Source organism: Neoarius graeffei, chromosome 28 (assembly GCF_027579695.1).
Source record: "Neoarius graeffei isolate fNeoGra1 chromosome 28, fNeoGra1.pri, whole genome shotgun sequence".
NCBI classification, from domain to species: Eukaryota; Metazoa; Chordata; class Actinopteri; order Siluriformes; family Ariidae; genus Neoarius; species Neoarius graeffei.
This window is the reverse complement of record NC_083596.1, coordinates 42426698-42445260: the sequence shown is the minus strand read 5'-3', so window position 1 is coordinate 42445260 and position 18563 is coordinate 42426698. Positions and strand designations below refer to the sequence as shown.

General features: G+C 43.8%; 1 protein-coding gene across 1 annotated transcript in view; it reads left to right on the top strand.

Annotated features, from left to right (window-relative positions):
• vps37d (VPS37D subunit of ESCRT-I) overlaps positions 1 to 15980 on the top strand; it is a 46722-nt gene extending 30742 nt beyond the window's left edge. The window contains exons 3-4 of the mRNA XM_060912964.1: positions 4896 to 4978; positions 15062 to 15980. Of these exons, the coding sequence (XP_060768947.1) occupies positions 4896 to 4978; positions 15062 to 15580 (602 nt within the window). The 3' untranslated portion in view covers positions 15581 to 15980. The remainder of the gene's footprint in view (positions 1 to 4895; positions 4979 to 15061) is intronic.
• Positions 15981 to 18563: the final 2583 nt, after the last annotated feature.

Sequence of the window (18563 nt, the reverse complement as noted above, 5' to 3'; positions counted from 1 at the left end):
TGTGTATATTTGTGTGGGGTTGAATGTATGTCTAGGCACATGTACCGGTATGTGTGTGTGCAAAAATGAGAGATCCATTTTCCGGTGTGTAGAAAGTTAACAAAAATCAAACTATTGCTTTGTGGAATGTCTAAATCAAGACTGTCCATGGTGAAGGTGCTGGTCTGATTTCAGATTTTCATTCCAGCCAAGCAGGAGCTACAGCTGATTTCACTTGTTGAAATCTCGGCCATCAGGTGCGGCCGTGTTTAGATGAAATGAAAGCCTGTAGTCAGATAAAATCAGACTCCAATGCTGTATCCAGCTTGATCATTCTTTTAAGCTATGTGTCTAATTTTAAGCTTACCGGCGCTACTGCTAGTTTCAGACAAGGGCTAACCACTGGAAGCATATGCATAACTGTAAATACTGTTAATTATGTGGTTAGTGTGGAAAAAAATAGTATGAAATCTCAGAGAAAAGATGCTATTAGAAGAGAAGATAACTATTAGAGAAGAATCAGAAGGGGGAAAATCCTTCATGGTGGTTTGCACCAGTGGTTTTTCCTTCTTCTTAGCCTCCTATTGAAGGTTTTGTTTGCGCACCATAAGAACCATTTATTTGGTACAAATGGAGCTCGGAACCTATAATTTAGTCCTCCAGAAGCCTCTTATGCCTCCAGAACCCCGTATAATCCCATTAGTCCCAATCGTTTCATAGCATTCAGCAAGCTTGTTACAGCTATAGGTTCTTGCTCATATCCTGATTGTAAAAAAAAAAAGCTGCACTTATTAGCTTTGTGTCAGTCATTTATGCATTTTAATCAATTGAATGGGACTGGATTGATGTTCAAGTCTCAGTGTTTGTAGTTTTTTTTTATTTGAGGATATCAGGGGGTCAGGGTTGAGACCATTGTGACAGCCTTGCACTATGGGTCTCGATTCCCTGGTTCCCACAAGCCTCTAGATTTTATTGGCTCTAAAGTACCCACCCCCAACACACCCTTCATCCATGTGAAGTGCCGGAGCCCTGAGGGGCCCACTGGGCAAGTTCTCTCTAGAATGTAGGTCACCTACAGCTGCTCCCCAAGTGAATGTTTGGCTTTGCCTGTCACCTTCCATTACAACTACAACATCTGGCTAGCAGGGTCACGCAAGTGCCAAGCCATTCATACTCCCTTTACGGCCAGGCTGGGATGTGCGAGGTTTATAGCACTCAAAAGTGATCCATGAAATAATATCTAAAGCCTGTTTTAAATCATGTGATTACTGTAGTCTTTTATGATTATGACTTGTCACACTATACGAGATGATCCCAGTAAAGTCTTGGCTATAATCTATAACAGACGATCAGATTATACGATGAAATTCCCCCTGACCTGCGACTAAAGAAAATTCTACCTACATCATCAATTATTGCGATCTGGGTTCGAGCTGAAGGATAATTTTCTGTTCATTATGGTTCGCCATTGCCTCTGTCATATTTGTAGCGGTCCTTTGAGATTCACATCGTCCTATGCCAACCTCCTTCTTTTTTCTGACCCTGCAAGAACTTTATTGCCGGCCAATGGTGAGCATGTCTTATCATGCAATCCAAGACCACCACCAAACTCACAACTGTCATGTTGCTACATATTTCCATCACAAACTCCAGTTCCCATAGCCAAACACTCAAACTCAATTTCCCAGCATCATAATGAACTACAGACTCTACCACATGACCAGGCACATCATTCATACCCCAGATGCAGTCAACCATTTAAGAAACTCGACACCCCTGTTTCCAGTGACAAAGTGGACTTTCATTCATTCTGCCCAAAGTCTTGGTCTCGTAGCGCTTGTGGTGATTCCAAGCTTTTTTTCTTCATTGGTTGCCATTCTGGGGGTGGTGTAGTGGTTAGCACTGTCACCTCATAGCAAGAAGGTCCTGGGTTCGAGCCCAGTGGCTGATGAGGCCCTTTCTGTGTGGGTTTCCTCCAGGTGCTCTGATTTCCCCCACAGTCCAAAGACATGCAGGTTAGGCTAATTGGTCAAATGGGAACCCATCACCCAAATGAGGATGGGTTCCCTTTTGAGTCTGGCTCCCCTCAAGGTTTCTTCCTCATGTCGTCTGAGGGAGTTTTTCCTTGCCACTGTCGCCACAGGCTTGCTCATTGGGGATAGATTAGGGATAAAATTAGCTCATGTTTAAAGTCATTAAAATTCTGTAAAGCTGCTTTGTGACAAAGTCTGTTGTTAAAAGCACTATAAAAATAAACTTGACTTAATTGGTGGCTCTAAATTGACCGTAGGTGTGAATGTGAGTGTGAATCGTTGTTTGTCTCTGTGTGTCAGCCCTGTGATGACCTGGCGACTTGTCCAGGGTGTACCCCGCCTCTCGCCCGTAGTCAGCTGGGATAGGCTCCAGCTCACCTCTGACCCTCTACAGGATAAGTGGCTATGGATAATGGATGGATGGATGGATGGATGGATGGATGGTTGCTGCTCTGGTTTTGACCATGTAATGTTCATGTACTTTGAGCCTTGTTTTTGCCCTGATTAGTCTGGTTTTTTTTTTGATAATGATATGATACTGAATTTGTTTGCTGATTGATTGAACCACCAATTAACCTAACCTGCATGTCTTTGGACTGTGGGGGAAACCGGAGCACCCGGAGGAAACCCACACGGACACGGGGAGAACATGCAAACTCCGCACAGAAAGGCCCTCGCCGGCCGCTGGGCTCCAACCCAGGACCTTCTTGAGTGTTTTAATAAACTCCATGTTTGCATCCAACATGTGCCTCATTCCTGATAACTATGATGTGAGATTTCTGTCTGCGACAGCAAAATCAGGGTAAAAATCATACAGTGTAAAGCCGGCTTAAGAAGAACAGCGCACGTACAGGCAGAGGAAAGATGAGGATGTTATCAGTAGACACCTAAGGCTGGCTTAGTAAGGCAAATTAGTTTTGGTGAACTCTGTTACAAGTGAATCAGGCCTTTAAATGCCACAAGAAGTTTAAATATCTCCCAGCCTGCTGTGCTTGCGTTCATCACATCAACATTTTGCATCTTTATGGACTTTTCTCAAGCTGAGGATGAGACGTCAAGCCATTTTGGAAGGTATCATTTTCTCAGGGTTACACTGTTGACAAAATGCTTGCATGTTTTCTTCGTAAGGAAAATTCCTGTATCTGACTGGCTATGAATTAATACAGGAATTTTTTTGTGATCGTATAATTTACATCCAGTACAATACAGTAAGGCGGCATGGTGGTGTAGTGGTTAGCGCTGTCGCCTCACAGCAAGAAGGTCCGGGTTCGAGCCCCGGGGCCGGCGAGGGCCTTTCTGTGCGGAGTTTGCATGTTCTCCCCGTGTCCGTGTGGGTTTCCTCCGGGTGCTCCGGTTTCCCCCACAGTCCAAAGACATGCAGGTTCGGTTAACTGGTGACTCTAAATTGACCGTAGGTGTGAATGTGAGTGTGAATGGTTGTCTGTGTCTATGTGTCAGCCCTGTGATGACCTGGCGACTTGTCCAGGGTGTACCCCGCCTTTCGCCCGTAGTCAGCTGGGATAGGCTCCAGCTTGCCTGCGACCCTGTAGAACAGGATAAAGCGGCTAGAGATAATGAGATGAGAATGAGACAATCGTGACCAACCTAAAGTGAAGCTTTAAATCTCAGTATCGTGTCCTTTTTCTTATTACTTCTAAGAGTAAAGACTGTGTAGAACTGAGGTAAATACAAGCCACAGAAAACACTTTTGAAATTCCTCCCAAGCTATATCATTTTGTTGATTGCATTAAGTATACATCCACAAAGATGACGGCCTACCCTTGAGCGTGTAGCAGCAGACAAAAAAAAAAAAAAGGTTCCCTACAAAAAGAGGCGACATCTGCTTGTAAAATCACAGACGCATATCCACACGAGAAAATGATCAGACCACCCTTGAGTTGTTGGATATTTTGAGCTGGAATTTTCTCTCGTGTAGAGCGATAGAACTGCTGATCTGGCCAGAAATAAAATCACAGTAGCACCTGAAAGGGTGAAATTACCCATAAAATTACTGCTGACCGAACTCCATTTCTAACAAGTTGGCTCGAATTAAGGAACATAATGGAGGCCAGTTGGTGTCATAGTGCTGACCCGGATTTGCCCTCCTTAGCTACTAGCGCGCATACTGTCTTTGCTCATCTCCCCAGAGGGCTTGGACGTTAGTTAGCACACATTAAACTGGCTGGTCGCTATAGTAACCTCATGAGAACACTCTCTGTGGGACCAGACCACCCCCTGTACTTATTAGCGGAGATGAGCTAACAGAAAGTGATTGCTTCCTGTGTCCCCTACAAAGACTCTGTCACACAGCAAACAGCTCAAGCACACAGCTATACACGTGTACACCATAGTGTGTTTGTGCAAAGCTAACCATCCTGTCCTGGATGTTCATACGCTCATATTTCTTTCAATATGGACATACCAGGGGCGGCGTAGTGGTTAGCGCTGTCGCCTCACAGCAAGAAGGTCCGGGTTCGAGCCCCGTGGCTGGCGAGGGCCTTTCTGTGCGGAGTTTGCAAGTTCTCCCCGTGTCCACATGGGTTTCCTCCGGGTGCTCCGGTTTCCCCCACAGTCCAAAGACATGCAGGTTAGGTTAACTGGTGACTCTAAATTGACCGTAGGTGTGAATGTGAGTGTGAATGGTTGTCTGTGTCTATGTGTCAGCCCTGTGATGACCTGGCGACTTGTCCAGGGTGTACCCCGCCTTTCGCCCGTAGTCAGCTGGGATAGGCTCCAGCTTGCCTGCGACCCTGTAGAACAGGATAAAGCGGCTAGAGATAATGAGATGAGATGGACATGCCACCATATACCGACCCTCTCAGTGCGAATTTAACTCCTAGTGGTAATGACACCTGAAACGTGTTATACTTTCTCTGCTTTCAGAGACCCACATGCCGAAACACGGTCCACAGATGGCTCAGAATCTCCTGCAAGAGGAAGTGGCACATGCTGAAGAGCAATCTGAGGTAAACTGAACTCCTTAACTTCTCTTTCTTCAGTGTTTTTCTTCTCCTGTAAGCAGAAGCAGTCTTTTTTCCCCTCCAAATAATCAAAAATTCAGTCCTAGCGTTCTTACAGCGTAACTCGGATTGCTTCCAGTTACATCAAACACTTATGCAATGCTAAACACACCAGAGTGGAAATGGAGGGAAAAAAACTGGTTTGGAAATTGTTTATACTTTCTAGGTGACCCAGAAAAGCATGCTGAGATCTTCAGAAACATTATGAACCTGATGGACGAAGCTGTTTCCAGTTGCAGGCGTAATTAAGCTGCATTCTGTGCTAAAATCCATGTACGAAACTGGCATACGAATATAACCATCCAGTTTATGCACTTTGGTGAAAAGAAGTATTCAGACAAGCTGTGTTTTAATTCCGCTTGTCCATTGGGTTGCTTCGGTCGCCCTGTTCATAGCACGTACTGCAAATTAGTCACATTTACATCAATTTTCTTTAAATCTAGCAAAGAAATTTGACACCATTAAACAGGATACTTTTTTACTAGGCCTTAATCATGCCTTCCACTTACGCATTGTTTACTCGATCATTGTTAACATATTTAGCTCTTTGTTATGGAATGTGCATTTCCTGTTTAGTCCCAAGGTCTTGTTCAAGTCAATATTTGCCCATTTCCACCATTTTGTAGCTTTTCAACTGCAGTTTATGTGCCTTTAAATGTGCCTTGAAATGTAAAAGCCCATTTAGTATGCGGATTTCAAGCACATGTTGTGGCACATGAAGTCATGTTTGGGCTGTTTCACAATCATGGTTGCCATTTTGAATCACACCAACTAAGTCCGCCAACTAGGTCCAATATATATACACTACCGTTCAAAAGTTTGGGGTCACCCAGACAATTTTGTGTTTTCCATGAAAAGTCACACTTTTATTTACTACCATAAGTTGTAAACTGAATAGAAAATATAGTCAAGACATTTTCCTGGCCATTTTGAGCATTTAATCGACCCCACAAATGTGATGCTCCAGAAACTCAGGCCCTGTCCACACGGCAACGGATTCAGGTGACTCCGATACAATTGCTTATTGTTTAGGCCTGGCATCCACACGGCACCGGCGTTTTGGGTGCCCAAAACGCAATCTTTTTGAGAACGGGTTCCAGAGTGGAAAGATCTGGCAACGTTGCCGTTGTGAAGTCGTCTGGATGAGTAGAACGGATTTGTTTACGATGACGTCACAACCACATGACTGTGAGTGCTTCACGCCGGGTAGAAGTGTAACGAATATCACCAGGATATCACCAGGAAAAAGCCTTACAGAGCACTAGTGAGAGTGAAATACGAGCTTGGATATTATTATTATTATTATTATGTTCAGTGTTAGTTCACAGTAGTAATGCAAGAAGCAGAATAGTGACAGTAATAGTGAAGCAAAAACATGCAATTGTACAAACACTGCAGCGCTACAGCAAAATATTCATTTATGAAATGGTCTGATTCTTAACACCAGTAGTGCCAATGATCTTCTCATTGCGATGCGAGTTGTCAACAAATCCTATAACTTGGTTCATGAAACGCGCTTACAAAATATTTTCACTGTGAATATTTATTGTGTAATGGTGCAAAGTGAGAGAGAGAGAGAGAGAGAGAGAGAGAGACTCCCGCTAGCAAAAATAGGGGAAAAAAAAGGAGCGATCTCACCTCTTCAGATGTGGGTTTAAGTCCTACAATACATTCCTCAAAAAGGGCGTAGGAGAAATTAATCCATCAACGTGTAGCATTCAATTTATTCCGGACCATTAAAGACGCCGCCTTCAGCGTAGAATCATACGTCATCCTCGTCGCCATATTGGATGGGTCAAAGCGGAGAATAAAGATTCATGTGCTGCGTTTAACTGTACCAACAGGTTTACCGTCCAAACGAGATCACATGGGATTACCTTTCACAGGTGAGAAGCAACAAATTAATCCATCAACGTGTATCATTCAATTTATTCCGGACCATTAAAGACGCCGCCTTCCGCGTAGAATCATGTCATCCTCGCCGCCATTTTGGAGAGGTCAAAGCGGAGAATAAAGATTAGCTGCGTTTAACTGTACCAACAGGTTTGCCGTCCAAACGAGATCACATGGGATTACCTTTCACAGGTGAGACTGGAAAAATACTTTTCATTGTATTTGGTCATTTATAATGTAATTTTACGAACAGATTTTCCTGACTTTGTGGCTAATATGAAGTCTCGCGCATAATAGTTTATGCGCATGCGTCCTTACTACTTCTATTGTTCTGGTGTCTCCGAAGGGACCGTCTTACAGCGCCCCTAGAGGTGTGGCATGTGTATTGCATCGTTTTCAGCAAGCGTTGCGTTGCCATATGGACCTGATATTTTACTGATTGTTGCCAATTTGGACGCGATATATTTTTAAATAATATCTCGTTGCCGTTGTCGTGTGGATGTAGCCTCAATCTGCTCAAAGGAAGGTCAGTTTTATAGCTTCTCTAAAGAGCTCAACTGTTTTCAGCTGTGCTAACATGATTGTACAAGGGTTTTCTAATCATCCATTAGCCTTCTGAGGCAATGAGCAAACACATTGTACCATTAGAACACTGGAGTGAGAGTTGCTGGAAATGGGCCTCTATACACCTATGGAGATATTGCACCAAAAACCAGACATTTGCAGCTAGAATAGTCATTTACCACATTAGCAATGTATAGAGTGGATTTCTGATTAGTTTAAAGTGATCTTCATTGAAAAGAACAGTGCTTTTCTTTCAAAAATAAGGACATTTCAAAGTGACCCCAAACTTTTGAACGGTAGTGTACGCTGGAGTTTCTTCGACCTTATTTTACAGGGACACCTACAACCCTACCTATAGCAGTAATGTCTCTTATAAGTTCTTATAAATATGTTTAAGCGTGGGCGGCACGGTGGTGTAGTGGTTAGCGCTGTTGCCTCACAGCAAGAAGGTTCCGGGTTCGAGGGCCTTTCTGTGCAGAGTTTGCATGTTGTCCGCCTGGGTTTCCTCCGGGTGCTCCGGTTTCCCCCAAAGACATGCAGGTTAGGTTAACTGGTGACTCTAAATTGACTGTGAGTGTGAATGGTTGTCTGTGTCTATGTGTCGGCCCTGTGATGACCTGGCGACTTGTCCAGGGTGTACCCCGCCTCTCGCCCGTAGTCAGCTGGGATAGGCTCCAGCTTGCCTGCGACCCTGTAGAACAGGACAAAGCGGCTACAGATAATGAGATGAGATGTTTAAGAGTCAAATGCGGACTCGGTTTTGACCTTGTGGTCATTTCACTTAATTCTACTTTAATTATTACACTTCGATTTTACTGGTTAAATTCAGAACTGCATTTTTAACACTAACTTGGTTTTACTTTGGGACGTATACAGTACTTTCATTCACAACAGAAGGATATTTAAGTGGAAGTTACATCGTTTTGCAAATTAAGTGCCTCTGACAGGATCCTTTGTCCGTCAAAAATGTCCACTCAGGAAAACACTGACCGTATGATGAGGTTGTAAATGATTTTTGAAGAAAATATATTTGTCTCTTTTGAAACGGAATACTCTGCTGTTGCACAGTAAAAAAAAAATACAGGATTTGAAACAGACACATTTGCAGCGGAGCTTCACATGTGGTTATAATGTGAGTCCGTCAACAAGTGTCCTCTCCAGAAAACCACAAGGATTGACACCACTTCTAAAGTCGAAAGTCCTTCCGGCGCCTCAGGCGGCGCCAATCTCTGATTTTAATGGGAAATCCAGTCAGACGTCGAACGCTGGATCGCATACCTGGATGTTTTACTGAAACCAGTGCAGGAGTGAAGCAAAAGTGCCTCTACAGCGCAGATAATATAAAAGGAATGTAAAAGAAATGTGCCAGTAAAAGTAAGGCAGATAATAAAAGCTAGTTAAAATCCAAAGTGGAAAAAAATATGCTTTTAGCTGGGTTTTTTTTTTCTATCGGTGATGGATGGAGCCTGATGAATGTTTATTGGTTTATTGGTAATGTGTTCCACATCTGTGGTGCTTAAAAACAAAAGACTGCTTCAGAACGTTTTTTGAAAAAGTTTCATATACGGAATGTGGAGAAAGCACTAAATGATCTTAAGATGCGATTTGAAACTGTTTATCAGGGAATCGGTGATGTATGAAGGTGGTGTGCCAAAGAGATTTAAAAACTAGGAATACATTTTTAGAATATACAGTAGTATCTCCACTAGTATGTCAAATGAGATGTTATGAAACCAATTAACATGGCCTTGTATTTAGTTTCGCTAGAAGTTTGAAGTGGGCGGCACGGTGGTGTAGTGGTTAGCGCTGTCGCCTCACAGCAAGAAGGTCCGGGTTCGAGCCCCGTGGCTGACGAGGGCCTTTCTGTGTGGAGTTTGCATGTTCTCCCCGTGTCCGCGTGGGTTTCCTCCGGGTGCTCCGGTTTCCCCCACAGTCCAAAGACATGCAGGTTAGGTTAACTGGTGACTCTAAATTGACCGTAGGTGTGAATGTGAGTGTGAATGGTTGTCTGTGTCTATGTGTCAGCCCTGTGATGACCTGGCGACTTGTCCAGGGTGTACCCTGCCTTTCGCCCGTAGTCAGCTGGGATAGGCTCCAGCTTGCCTGCGACCCTGTAGAACAGGATAAAGCGGCTAGAGATAATGAGATGAGATGAGATGAGATGAGAAGTTCGAAGTTAACCGCACTTTTTTTTTTTTTTTGCCTCTGACAAGCCATAATTACTTAAATACTATATGTGTATATTTTTTGAGGCTCCTAATTGTTTTTTTTCTTCCAGTCAAGTTCAATTTGATTTGTACAGCACTTTTAACAGCAGACATTGTCACGAAGCAGCTTTAAAAAAAAAAAAAATCCAGATATAGGTTTCGATCCCTAATGAGCAAGCCAGGTTTGTGGCACAGCGCGAATGCAATGTGTAGCAAGATAATCAAACATGCTATTTTTATCCATTTCTAGCAGCCCTTTTTCCTTCACTGTGGTTTTCTTTCAATGTTACAAGCGCACACACACACACTCAATGAGGAATGCTTGATTTTTTTACATCCTGTTTATTTGTCTTTTCAAAGGTCCACACTATACTACATTTAATATTTAATCTCCTTGCATTAGGAAACCTCCAGCCACATAAAGCAATCCAGTGATAACATCAGATATCCAATTACCATAAACCTAATGCTATTAAATTAACCATAATTGAATCATGGATAGGATAAAATATACACATTTGCTGAGCAGCATGAAAATGACTCGTTCTTCTCCTGCTGGTGTGGCACCAAACCGAATCAAAAGAACATTATCAAGCTCACAAGTCGTTATAGCTTAACTTAAATTGCTCATTATGATCCATGAACCCCGCCACAAACTATTAAAATGGCGCGAAAACGTTTTGAGCATAACATGGCTTCGATATACGCAAATGACAGTCTAACCCTTGCGGTCAGATCTCGCTATGTTCTCAGCTGGTGTGCACCTGATTGATCGAAGATCCATAAATAAACATCCTGCTTTTCAGCCCACTGTCAAGGCCTGAGTGACAGCAGTGAGACTTCGAGTCATTAAGCTGCTCTGCTCTGATCGATGGCCAGGCTAAATGGATAGTCACCTTGTGCCTGGTGGTGCTGTCAGCCACGTACAAACGGGCTGCACTTTGTTGGAGGCAGACATCTCCGTGGTCTATCCATTTACCTGCTGGATTAGAGCCATCGATTTCCTGTTGGAGCAGAAAGACTAAGATGCAACACGTTCGTGTTATAAAATAGATACACGAAGCTGTGCAGTATATAATTATCTGATGCAAAAGCATAAATGAAGTTATATCGACTGTCTAACATTAGTCATTTTCTCAGAGGTTCCTAAAAGCTAGTTAGTTAGTTAATCCTGAAGACGGAGATTTCTCTGCCCATATTGAGTGTCCTTAGTAAAGACTCGAGACCAAAATTGCTTAGTATGTGTATCTGCAGACTTAAAGGAGATATGCAGAACCTTTATTTTTAAATACATTTCTGAGTGGATAGTATCATCATCCTTGACTCTTGTATGCTGCATAAATGAGAATAAAAAATATATTTTTTTGGGAGTTAAAATCGACCACAAAGTTGGCGTTTGAGCCGCCCCGCTGAGCCGGCCAGCCCTGACTGCGTGACGTCACAGCGATAACCGGTTTTAAGGCCGAGGCCTTTTACAGCTATAGACCAAAGTCATATAAATAAAAATTTATGGTGAAAGTAAGAAATACCGTCACCGACTTGCTCAACTAAGACTGATTTGACTTCATTGATTGTGGGTTGACTCTCATTAAAACAGGATGGGTGCTATAACTTATGCAACATACATGTACATGCATGCATTTTCACTGATAAAACGTAAAAGGCTCCTTAAATAATCAGATGAACTGAGACAATCACATTCTGAAGCAAATTAAATAATCTTATACCAGTAACTTAAATACACAATACAAGTTACATGTATTAATCTAAATGCAGGTAAACAACGTGTGTTGTTGTTTAAGTTGTTTTGTATCCAAACGGGAGTCACATCTTACCCGTCTGTGTTCTCGCTTCTTGAAGGCCGAGCTTGTGGCCGATTGTTTTTAAACAATCTGACTTTCAGTTGTTCGTTCAGTTCTCCGTTCATTCGCTTTTTCCACGTAAGGGCGAGATATTGCTGCTGAGGCGAGCATATCCAGCGGAGAAATTAGACGGCTGGTCCACTCATTCTCCATTTTCTCCATACTGAGTACTCCACCATTACTGCTCGGCTCAGGCGATTACTAAAACCCAGGATGGGACGGGACGTCACCGGTTTTAGTAACAATCACTGCCCAAGCAATAATATGTCCCGTTCCATCCCGGGTTTTAGCAGCAACCTTCGGCTCACACTCCTGGAGAACTGGTGCAACTGAACTTACTTTCCTTTTCTTATAGTTTTATTTTCCTTTAATTGTTGGTACTGCACCCTCTTTCAATACGGGCTTATAGCCAACGCTCCTCAACAGATCAGAGGTCTCGTACGAGTCTTCAGTAAAATGTGCAGAGCAGAGGAGAGACCACTTCGTAGGCGCCCAATGTGCCCGTGAACTTCTCGCAAAACGCGTCCAAATCTTTGCAGGTTGAGCATTCTTGGGCCATGAATGCAACGTAAATTCACCTTCTGTCGTGTTGCTGCATCCGCCAGCAACACATCTACGTGGCATGGCGATAAATTAGCTCAAAATGGAGGATCGGAGTTGCAGTCAGCTCTGTGTTTTAGTATAGCGGAAATGGCGATGAGACCCATAGACTTCCTGCTATAACGTCGCTATAGCAGGAAGTCTATGAATGACGTTAAGGTCATTCACTCAGACCGCTACCTATATGAATCACTTTAATCATAAATATTACTATATTCGATTTATTGTTAACGCTTAAAACTATCTTTGTGCTATTCTTGAGGTCTCAAGGCATTTATAAACGAAAAGCAAAGCCATGGTTCTGCGTATATGCTTTAAGGACTATTCAGAAGTTATGCGAGACTTCTGAAAGGGGGTGGAGTTTGAGTGAAAAGGCGTGACACATCCACTATAATAGAATGTGCTGGATCAAGTGCTATTTTATAAGCTGCTGCATACTGTAACTATTGATTAATGCGATTGCCATTTAGTTTCAGTACTTGGGATATATCGTATTATTCTATCCACATTCACTGGATATGAGCAATCGCGCACTCTGATTGGCTACTCTACTACTAGGATATCAGCTCATATACCGTGAGTAGAGGAAAACAAAATGGTGGAGCGCATCAAGTCAGATATCACTTTGTGATCTCATCTCATCTCATTATCTCTAGCCGCTTTATCCTGTTCTACAGGGTCGCAGGCAAGCTGGAGCCTATCCCAGCTGACTACGGGCGAAAGGCGGGGTACACCCTGGACAAGTCGCCAGGTCATCACAGGGCTGACACATAGACACAGACAACCATTCACACTCACATTCACACCTACGGTCAATTTAGAGTCACCAGTTAACCTAACCTGCATGTCTTTGGACTGTGGGGGAAACCGGAGCACCCGGAGGAAACCCACGCGGACACGGGGAGAACATGCAAACTCCGCACAGAAAGGCCCTCGCCGGCCACGGGGCTCGAACCTGGACCTTCTTGCTGTGAGGCGACAGTGCTAACCACCACATCACCGTGCCGCCCCCCACTTTGTGATCAAGTATTTAAAAGAAACCGGAATAGCAAATACTCCAACTCAGTCGGTGGTGGTAACGCACCTTTAAGTTGGTTTGCCAACCACCAAAAAACCCGGCGATGAAGAAAATGCCGGCGTGTGCTGCTGAGCCAACCGAGGACGAAATAAAAACTATTCGCAAACAAAACCCCAAAAAATACAAAAAAAGCAACAAAATATGGAATAAAAGTAGTATTTGATGGTAAGAACGTATCTTCTTTTTTGTTTTTCAAGAATTATTATCACATTTTTCACAAATTGCTCCTGTCATTTCGCCTGTTTGTTTACATTCTAAGCGGAAATGATTTTGTCGGACGTTTTGTACAAAGTTTCTAACTCATCGAATTTGCAAAAAAAAAAGAAATAAAAATGCTCTGTTTCTCCAAATCCAGTGAATGTGGAGAGAATAAAACAGTTATTCCACTCAATCTCGTCGTACGTGGCTTGTAGCCGAATCGGTGCTACGCTCCTCGTCAGCTATCAGCTCATGTATGACTCGATTTCGTGGAATAATGAGTGTTAATTAGTTCATTTAATTTATTTTGATAGGAATTCATAGTTGTCTCTTGCTTTTAAGTTATTACATTACATACACAGCAATGTAAAAAAAAAACCCCACACTATTCCATTTTCAGTCCATATTTTCTTTCCGCAATATTTTCAGGCTTAAAAGTTTGTGCTTATATTTAAATATTAGTAGTCTAGATGCGATGGCGGCACGGTGGTGTAGTGGTTAGCGCTGTTGCCTCACAGCGAGAAGGTCCGGGTTCGAGCCCCGTGGCCGATGAGGGCCTTTCTGTGTGGAGTCTGCATGTTCTCCCCGTGTCCGCGTGGGTTTCCTCCGGGTGCTCCGGTTTCCCCCACAGTCCAAAGACATGCAGGTTAGGTTAACTGGTGACTCTAAATTGACCGTAGGTGTGAATGTGAGTGTGAATGGTTGTCTGTGTCTATGTGTCAGCCCTGTGATGACCTGGCGACTTGTCCAGGGTGTACCCCGCCTTTCGCCCGTAGTCAGCTGGGATAGGCTCCAGCTCGCCTGCGACCCTGTAGAACAGGATAAAGCGGCTACAGATAATGAGATAAGATGAGATGGGTCTAGATGTGATTGGAAAAAAAAAACCCCACAGTCTCAGATGTTTCTACTGAAGAATTTTATCTGGCAAAATTAGCATAATCTGAATGGGCGGTCCAAGCAAGCAGCTGTGTAAGCAAACTCTCAGTAGGGATAACTTTTCCCATGTAAATATTGATGTAACTTTTGAATTCTGAACATGACCCTCATGGTGCAATGTAACAGAATGGCTAATTTGGATCAGATAAGCTCCAAATTACTATGACTCTTTGCAGCAGATGGCAAAAGCCACTGATTTATGGCTCGCTGATTTATGGCTGATCTATGCCTCGACACGGACTATATTGTGTTTACCAGGGTGGAAATCGGAGTGAGGCAGCGAGAAGACCCAGGTATCATGAATAATTTAATTACCCCATACTGGGCTGGATACAAGCCTACCACCTGCTCTCTAGAACAGAATCTCCTGTAGACAAATTAATATCATGTTAAATGAAACACATGCCGTAATCAGTCAGCTCACTTGTCTGTACAGAGTCCAGTTCCGGAGCTCTTGAGGTGTGACAAACAGGAAACAAGTACATGAGTGCCAAATGTGTTCCCAGTCAGTATTTGAGTTAGCAGTGAATTCCTCAGTTTTTATTTTTACACTGGAATAAATGTGCTCAAAATAAGCAAAAAAAAAAAAAAAAGAGACTTGGTCTGGAACAAGATGAGTCAAAGAACGCTGTATGCTTGCGAATCCTGTCTGACTTCCTGCTCTCTGATTGCTGTTGTTTGACCTCCATAGGAACTTCTGAAGAGATTCATGGAGGGGCACGTCCCACTGGAGGGCTTCCTGGACTCCTTTCAAAGCTTCAGAAAGACGTATCACGTCCGCCGTGCACAGGTTGAGAAGATCCAGGAACTCAACCGACCTGAGAGGAAGCAAACCAAGAGATCAGAGGAAGAGGAGGAGGAGGAGGAGGAGCAGGAAGAGAAGAAGAAAAAGGATGAGGGGAAAAAGGAGCTCCGGCCCAATGGCATTACCTCACACGGGTCAGCTCGTGTCTTCCAGGTGCGTTACGGCCTTACACCGGCCATCCTGGTGCCCCTGTCTACATCCCCAGCTCCAGCTACTAGCTTGTCTCCTCTGGACTCGTGCACAGGACAGCGGCAGGCTTTAGGGCATGGTGTCCCTCATTCATGTCCTGGGCAACCTGTTGGCCTCAGAGTGATAGGACAGTTACCAGGCTGGCCGATCAGACCGGTGCGGTTACAGCAGCTCTATAGGCCCAGTCCACATCAGCATGAACCTCCATATCGATAACGTCCAAACACTGTGCATCAGTAATGTCTGACTTGATCTGCTCAGAGACCTTTGGCTTAATGTAAAAAAAATCTTCATCGGTCGGCGCAAAGGTCGTTTTCATCCGCCTAAACGGGAGATGATTGGAAAGCCATAAAATGTCTTGTCTATGTCGTGAACAAGCCAGTGGATTACACAACTCCAGGGTGTCTCTGTCATTGTTGCCAGTTTGTGTCATTTTGTTTTCTTCCTGTCCCTTTTGTCGGGATATGGCTGCTGCTTTTGTGAGGTAATAAGAGTCGTTAAGACACTGATTTCTGACTGGAAGGACTTGTTTGATGCCAATGATGTTCTGAGAAATGCCAGGCTATGATTATGCCTTGTTATGGTGATGATGATCAATAAAGTCTATTATAATGTTTATTATAAACCAGTATTTTAGTGCTTCCAAAGCTCATTTATGTCCTTCGTCGTTTGTTGAACAATGCACTGCACTCTCAAAAAAAAAAAAAAAGACCAAGTACGGTATGCCAGTCACTGGGGTCTAAGCCTGAAGGGTAAGTTTAGTTCTTTTACTGTGCATCTTTTACATGGTAACGTGAATGTAAAGTTAAAGCATTACTCTAAAAGCTAATTAACAATACAAGACTGGCTCTTAAGGTCCACTTGTGTACTTTAAATCTTCTTTACGTTCAGATTACCATGTAAAATATTCACAGGAAGGAATGGTACGGTTTAGTACCCGCTGTTTTCATACAAGTTGAAGGCTTTTACAGCGCCCTCCACAATTATTGGCACCCATCGTTAAGATATGTTCTTAGGCTTCTAATAAATCTCATCTCATCTCATTATCTGTAGCCGCTTTATCCTTCTACAGGGTCGCAGGCAAGCTGGAGCCTATCCCAGCTGACTACGGGCGAAAGGCGGGGTACACCCTGGACAAGTCACCAGATCATCACAGGGCTGACACATAGACACAGACAACCATTCACACTCACATTCACACCTACGCTCAATTTAGAGTCACCAGTTAACCTAACCTGCATGTCTTTGGACTGTGGGGGAAACCGGAGCACCCGGAGGAAACCCACGCGGACACGGGGAGAACATGCAAACTCCACACAGAAAGGCCCTCGCCGGCCCCGGGGCTCGAACCCAGGACCTTCTTGCTGTGAGGCGACAGTGCTAACCACTACACCACCGTGCCACCCTTCTAATAAATTCATTTTTTTTAAAAATAATAATAATATAGGACAACAATGCAAAAAAAGAGAAAAATCCAACCTTTAATTCAAGTGCATTTATTCAGTGGGGAAAAAAATCCCACATTAAGAAATAATTCTTTTACATGAAATCATGTGTGCCACAATTATTGGCACCCCTGACGTTAATACTTTGTACAACTCTCTTTTGCCAACAAGACAGCACTTAATATTCTCCTATAACATTTCACAAGATGGGAGAATACAGAGAGAAGGATCTTCGACCATTCCTCTTTGCACAATCTCTCTAAATCGTCTTGGGTCCTCTCCTATGCACTCTCCTCTTCAGCTCACCCCACAGGTTTTCAACTGGGTTGAGGTCAGGGGACTGAGGCCAAGTTTACATTAGACGTATCGGTCTTGTTTTCTTCGCGGATGCACTGTCCGTTTACATTAAAACGCCTGGAAACACCGGGAAACGGGAATCCGCCAGCGTCCACGTATTCAATCCAGATCATGTCTGGTCCGGTGCTGTGTAAACATTGAGAATATGCGGATACGCTGTGCTGAGCTCTAGCTGGCGTCGTCATTGGACAACGTCACTGTGACATCCACCTTCCTGATTCGCTGGCATTGGTCATGTGACGCGACTGCTGAAAAACGGCGCGGACTTCCGCTTTGTATCACCTTTCATTAAAGAGTATAAAAGTATGAAAATACTGCAAATACTGATGCAAATACTGCCCATTGTGTAGTTATGATTGTCTTTAGGCTTGCCATCCTTCCACTTGCAAGTAGTAAGTGATGTGCGCTGGGATCACACACACAGCGGCTCAGTCCCGAATCACAGCTTGTGCACTCCACTCACGCGCTCTGTGAGCTGCGCAGGGCCGGAGTGCGCACCCTCCAGAGGGCACTCGCTGTTCAGGGCGGAGTGATTTGGAGCGCAGGATGCCTGCGGAGCCGAGCGTATCCGTGTATTGGTGTTGCTGTGTGCATGCGAATCGTGTATTGGCGTTGCTGTGTGCACACTAATCGTTTTAAAAACGTTAATCTGATGATCCGCTGATACGGTCTAATGTAAACCCCACCTGAGATGGCCATGGGAGGAGCCTGATTTTGTGTCTGGTGAACCATTTTTGTGTAGATTTGGCCACATGTTTAGGGTCATTATCTTGCTGAAAGACCCAGTGACGACCCATCTTCAGCTTTCAGACAGAGGCCACCAGATTTTGATTTAAAATGCCCTGGTATTTCAAAGAGTTCATGATGCCATGCACCCTAACAAGGTTCTCGGGGCCTTTGGAAGAGAAACAGGCCCACAGCATCACCGATCCTCCCCCGTACTTCACAGTGGCATGAGGTGCTTTTCCGCATACTCATCTTTTGTGATGTATTAGAGTGTTTGTTGCCAAAAAATTCTATCTTGGTCTCATCTGACCAAAGCACACGGTCCCAGTTAGCGAACTCCAGACGTTTAGGTTTATGCTTGTAAGTGAGAAAAGGCTTTTTCCGTGCATGCCTCCCAAACAGCTTGTTGGCATGTAGATAGCGCCTGATGGTTGTTACGGAGACTTTGTGACCCCAAGATGCTACTCTTTGATGCAATTCTCCAACAGTGAGCTTTGGAGAACTTTTTACTTCTCTTACCATCCTCTTCACTGTGCGTGGTGGTAAGATAAACTTGCATCCTTGTCCAGGCTTGTTTGCCACTGTTCCAGTTGTTTCAAACTTCTTGGCTGTAGATATGGGCAGGTGAAGGCGAGTGACTATTTTCTTGTAGCCGTTGCCTGACTTATGAA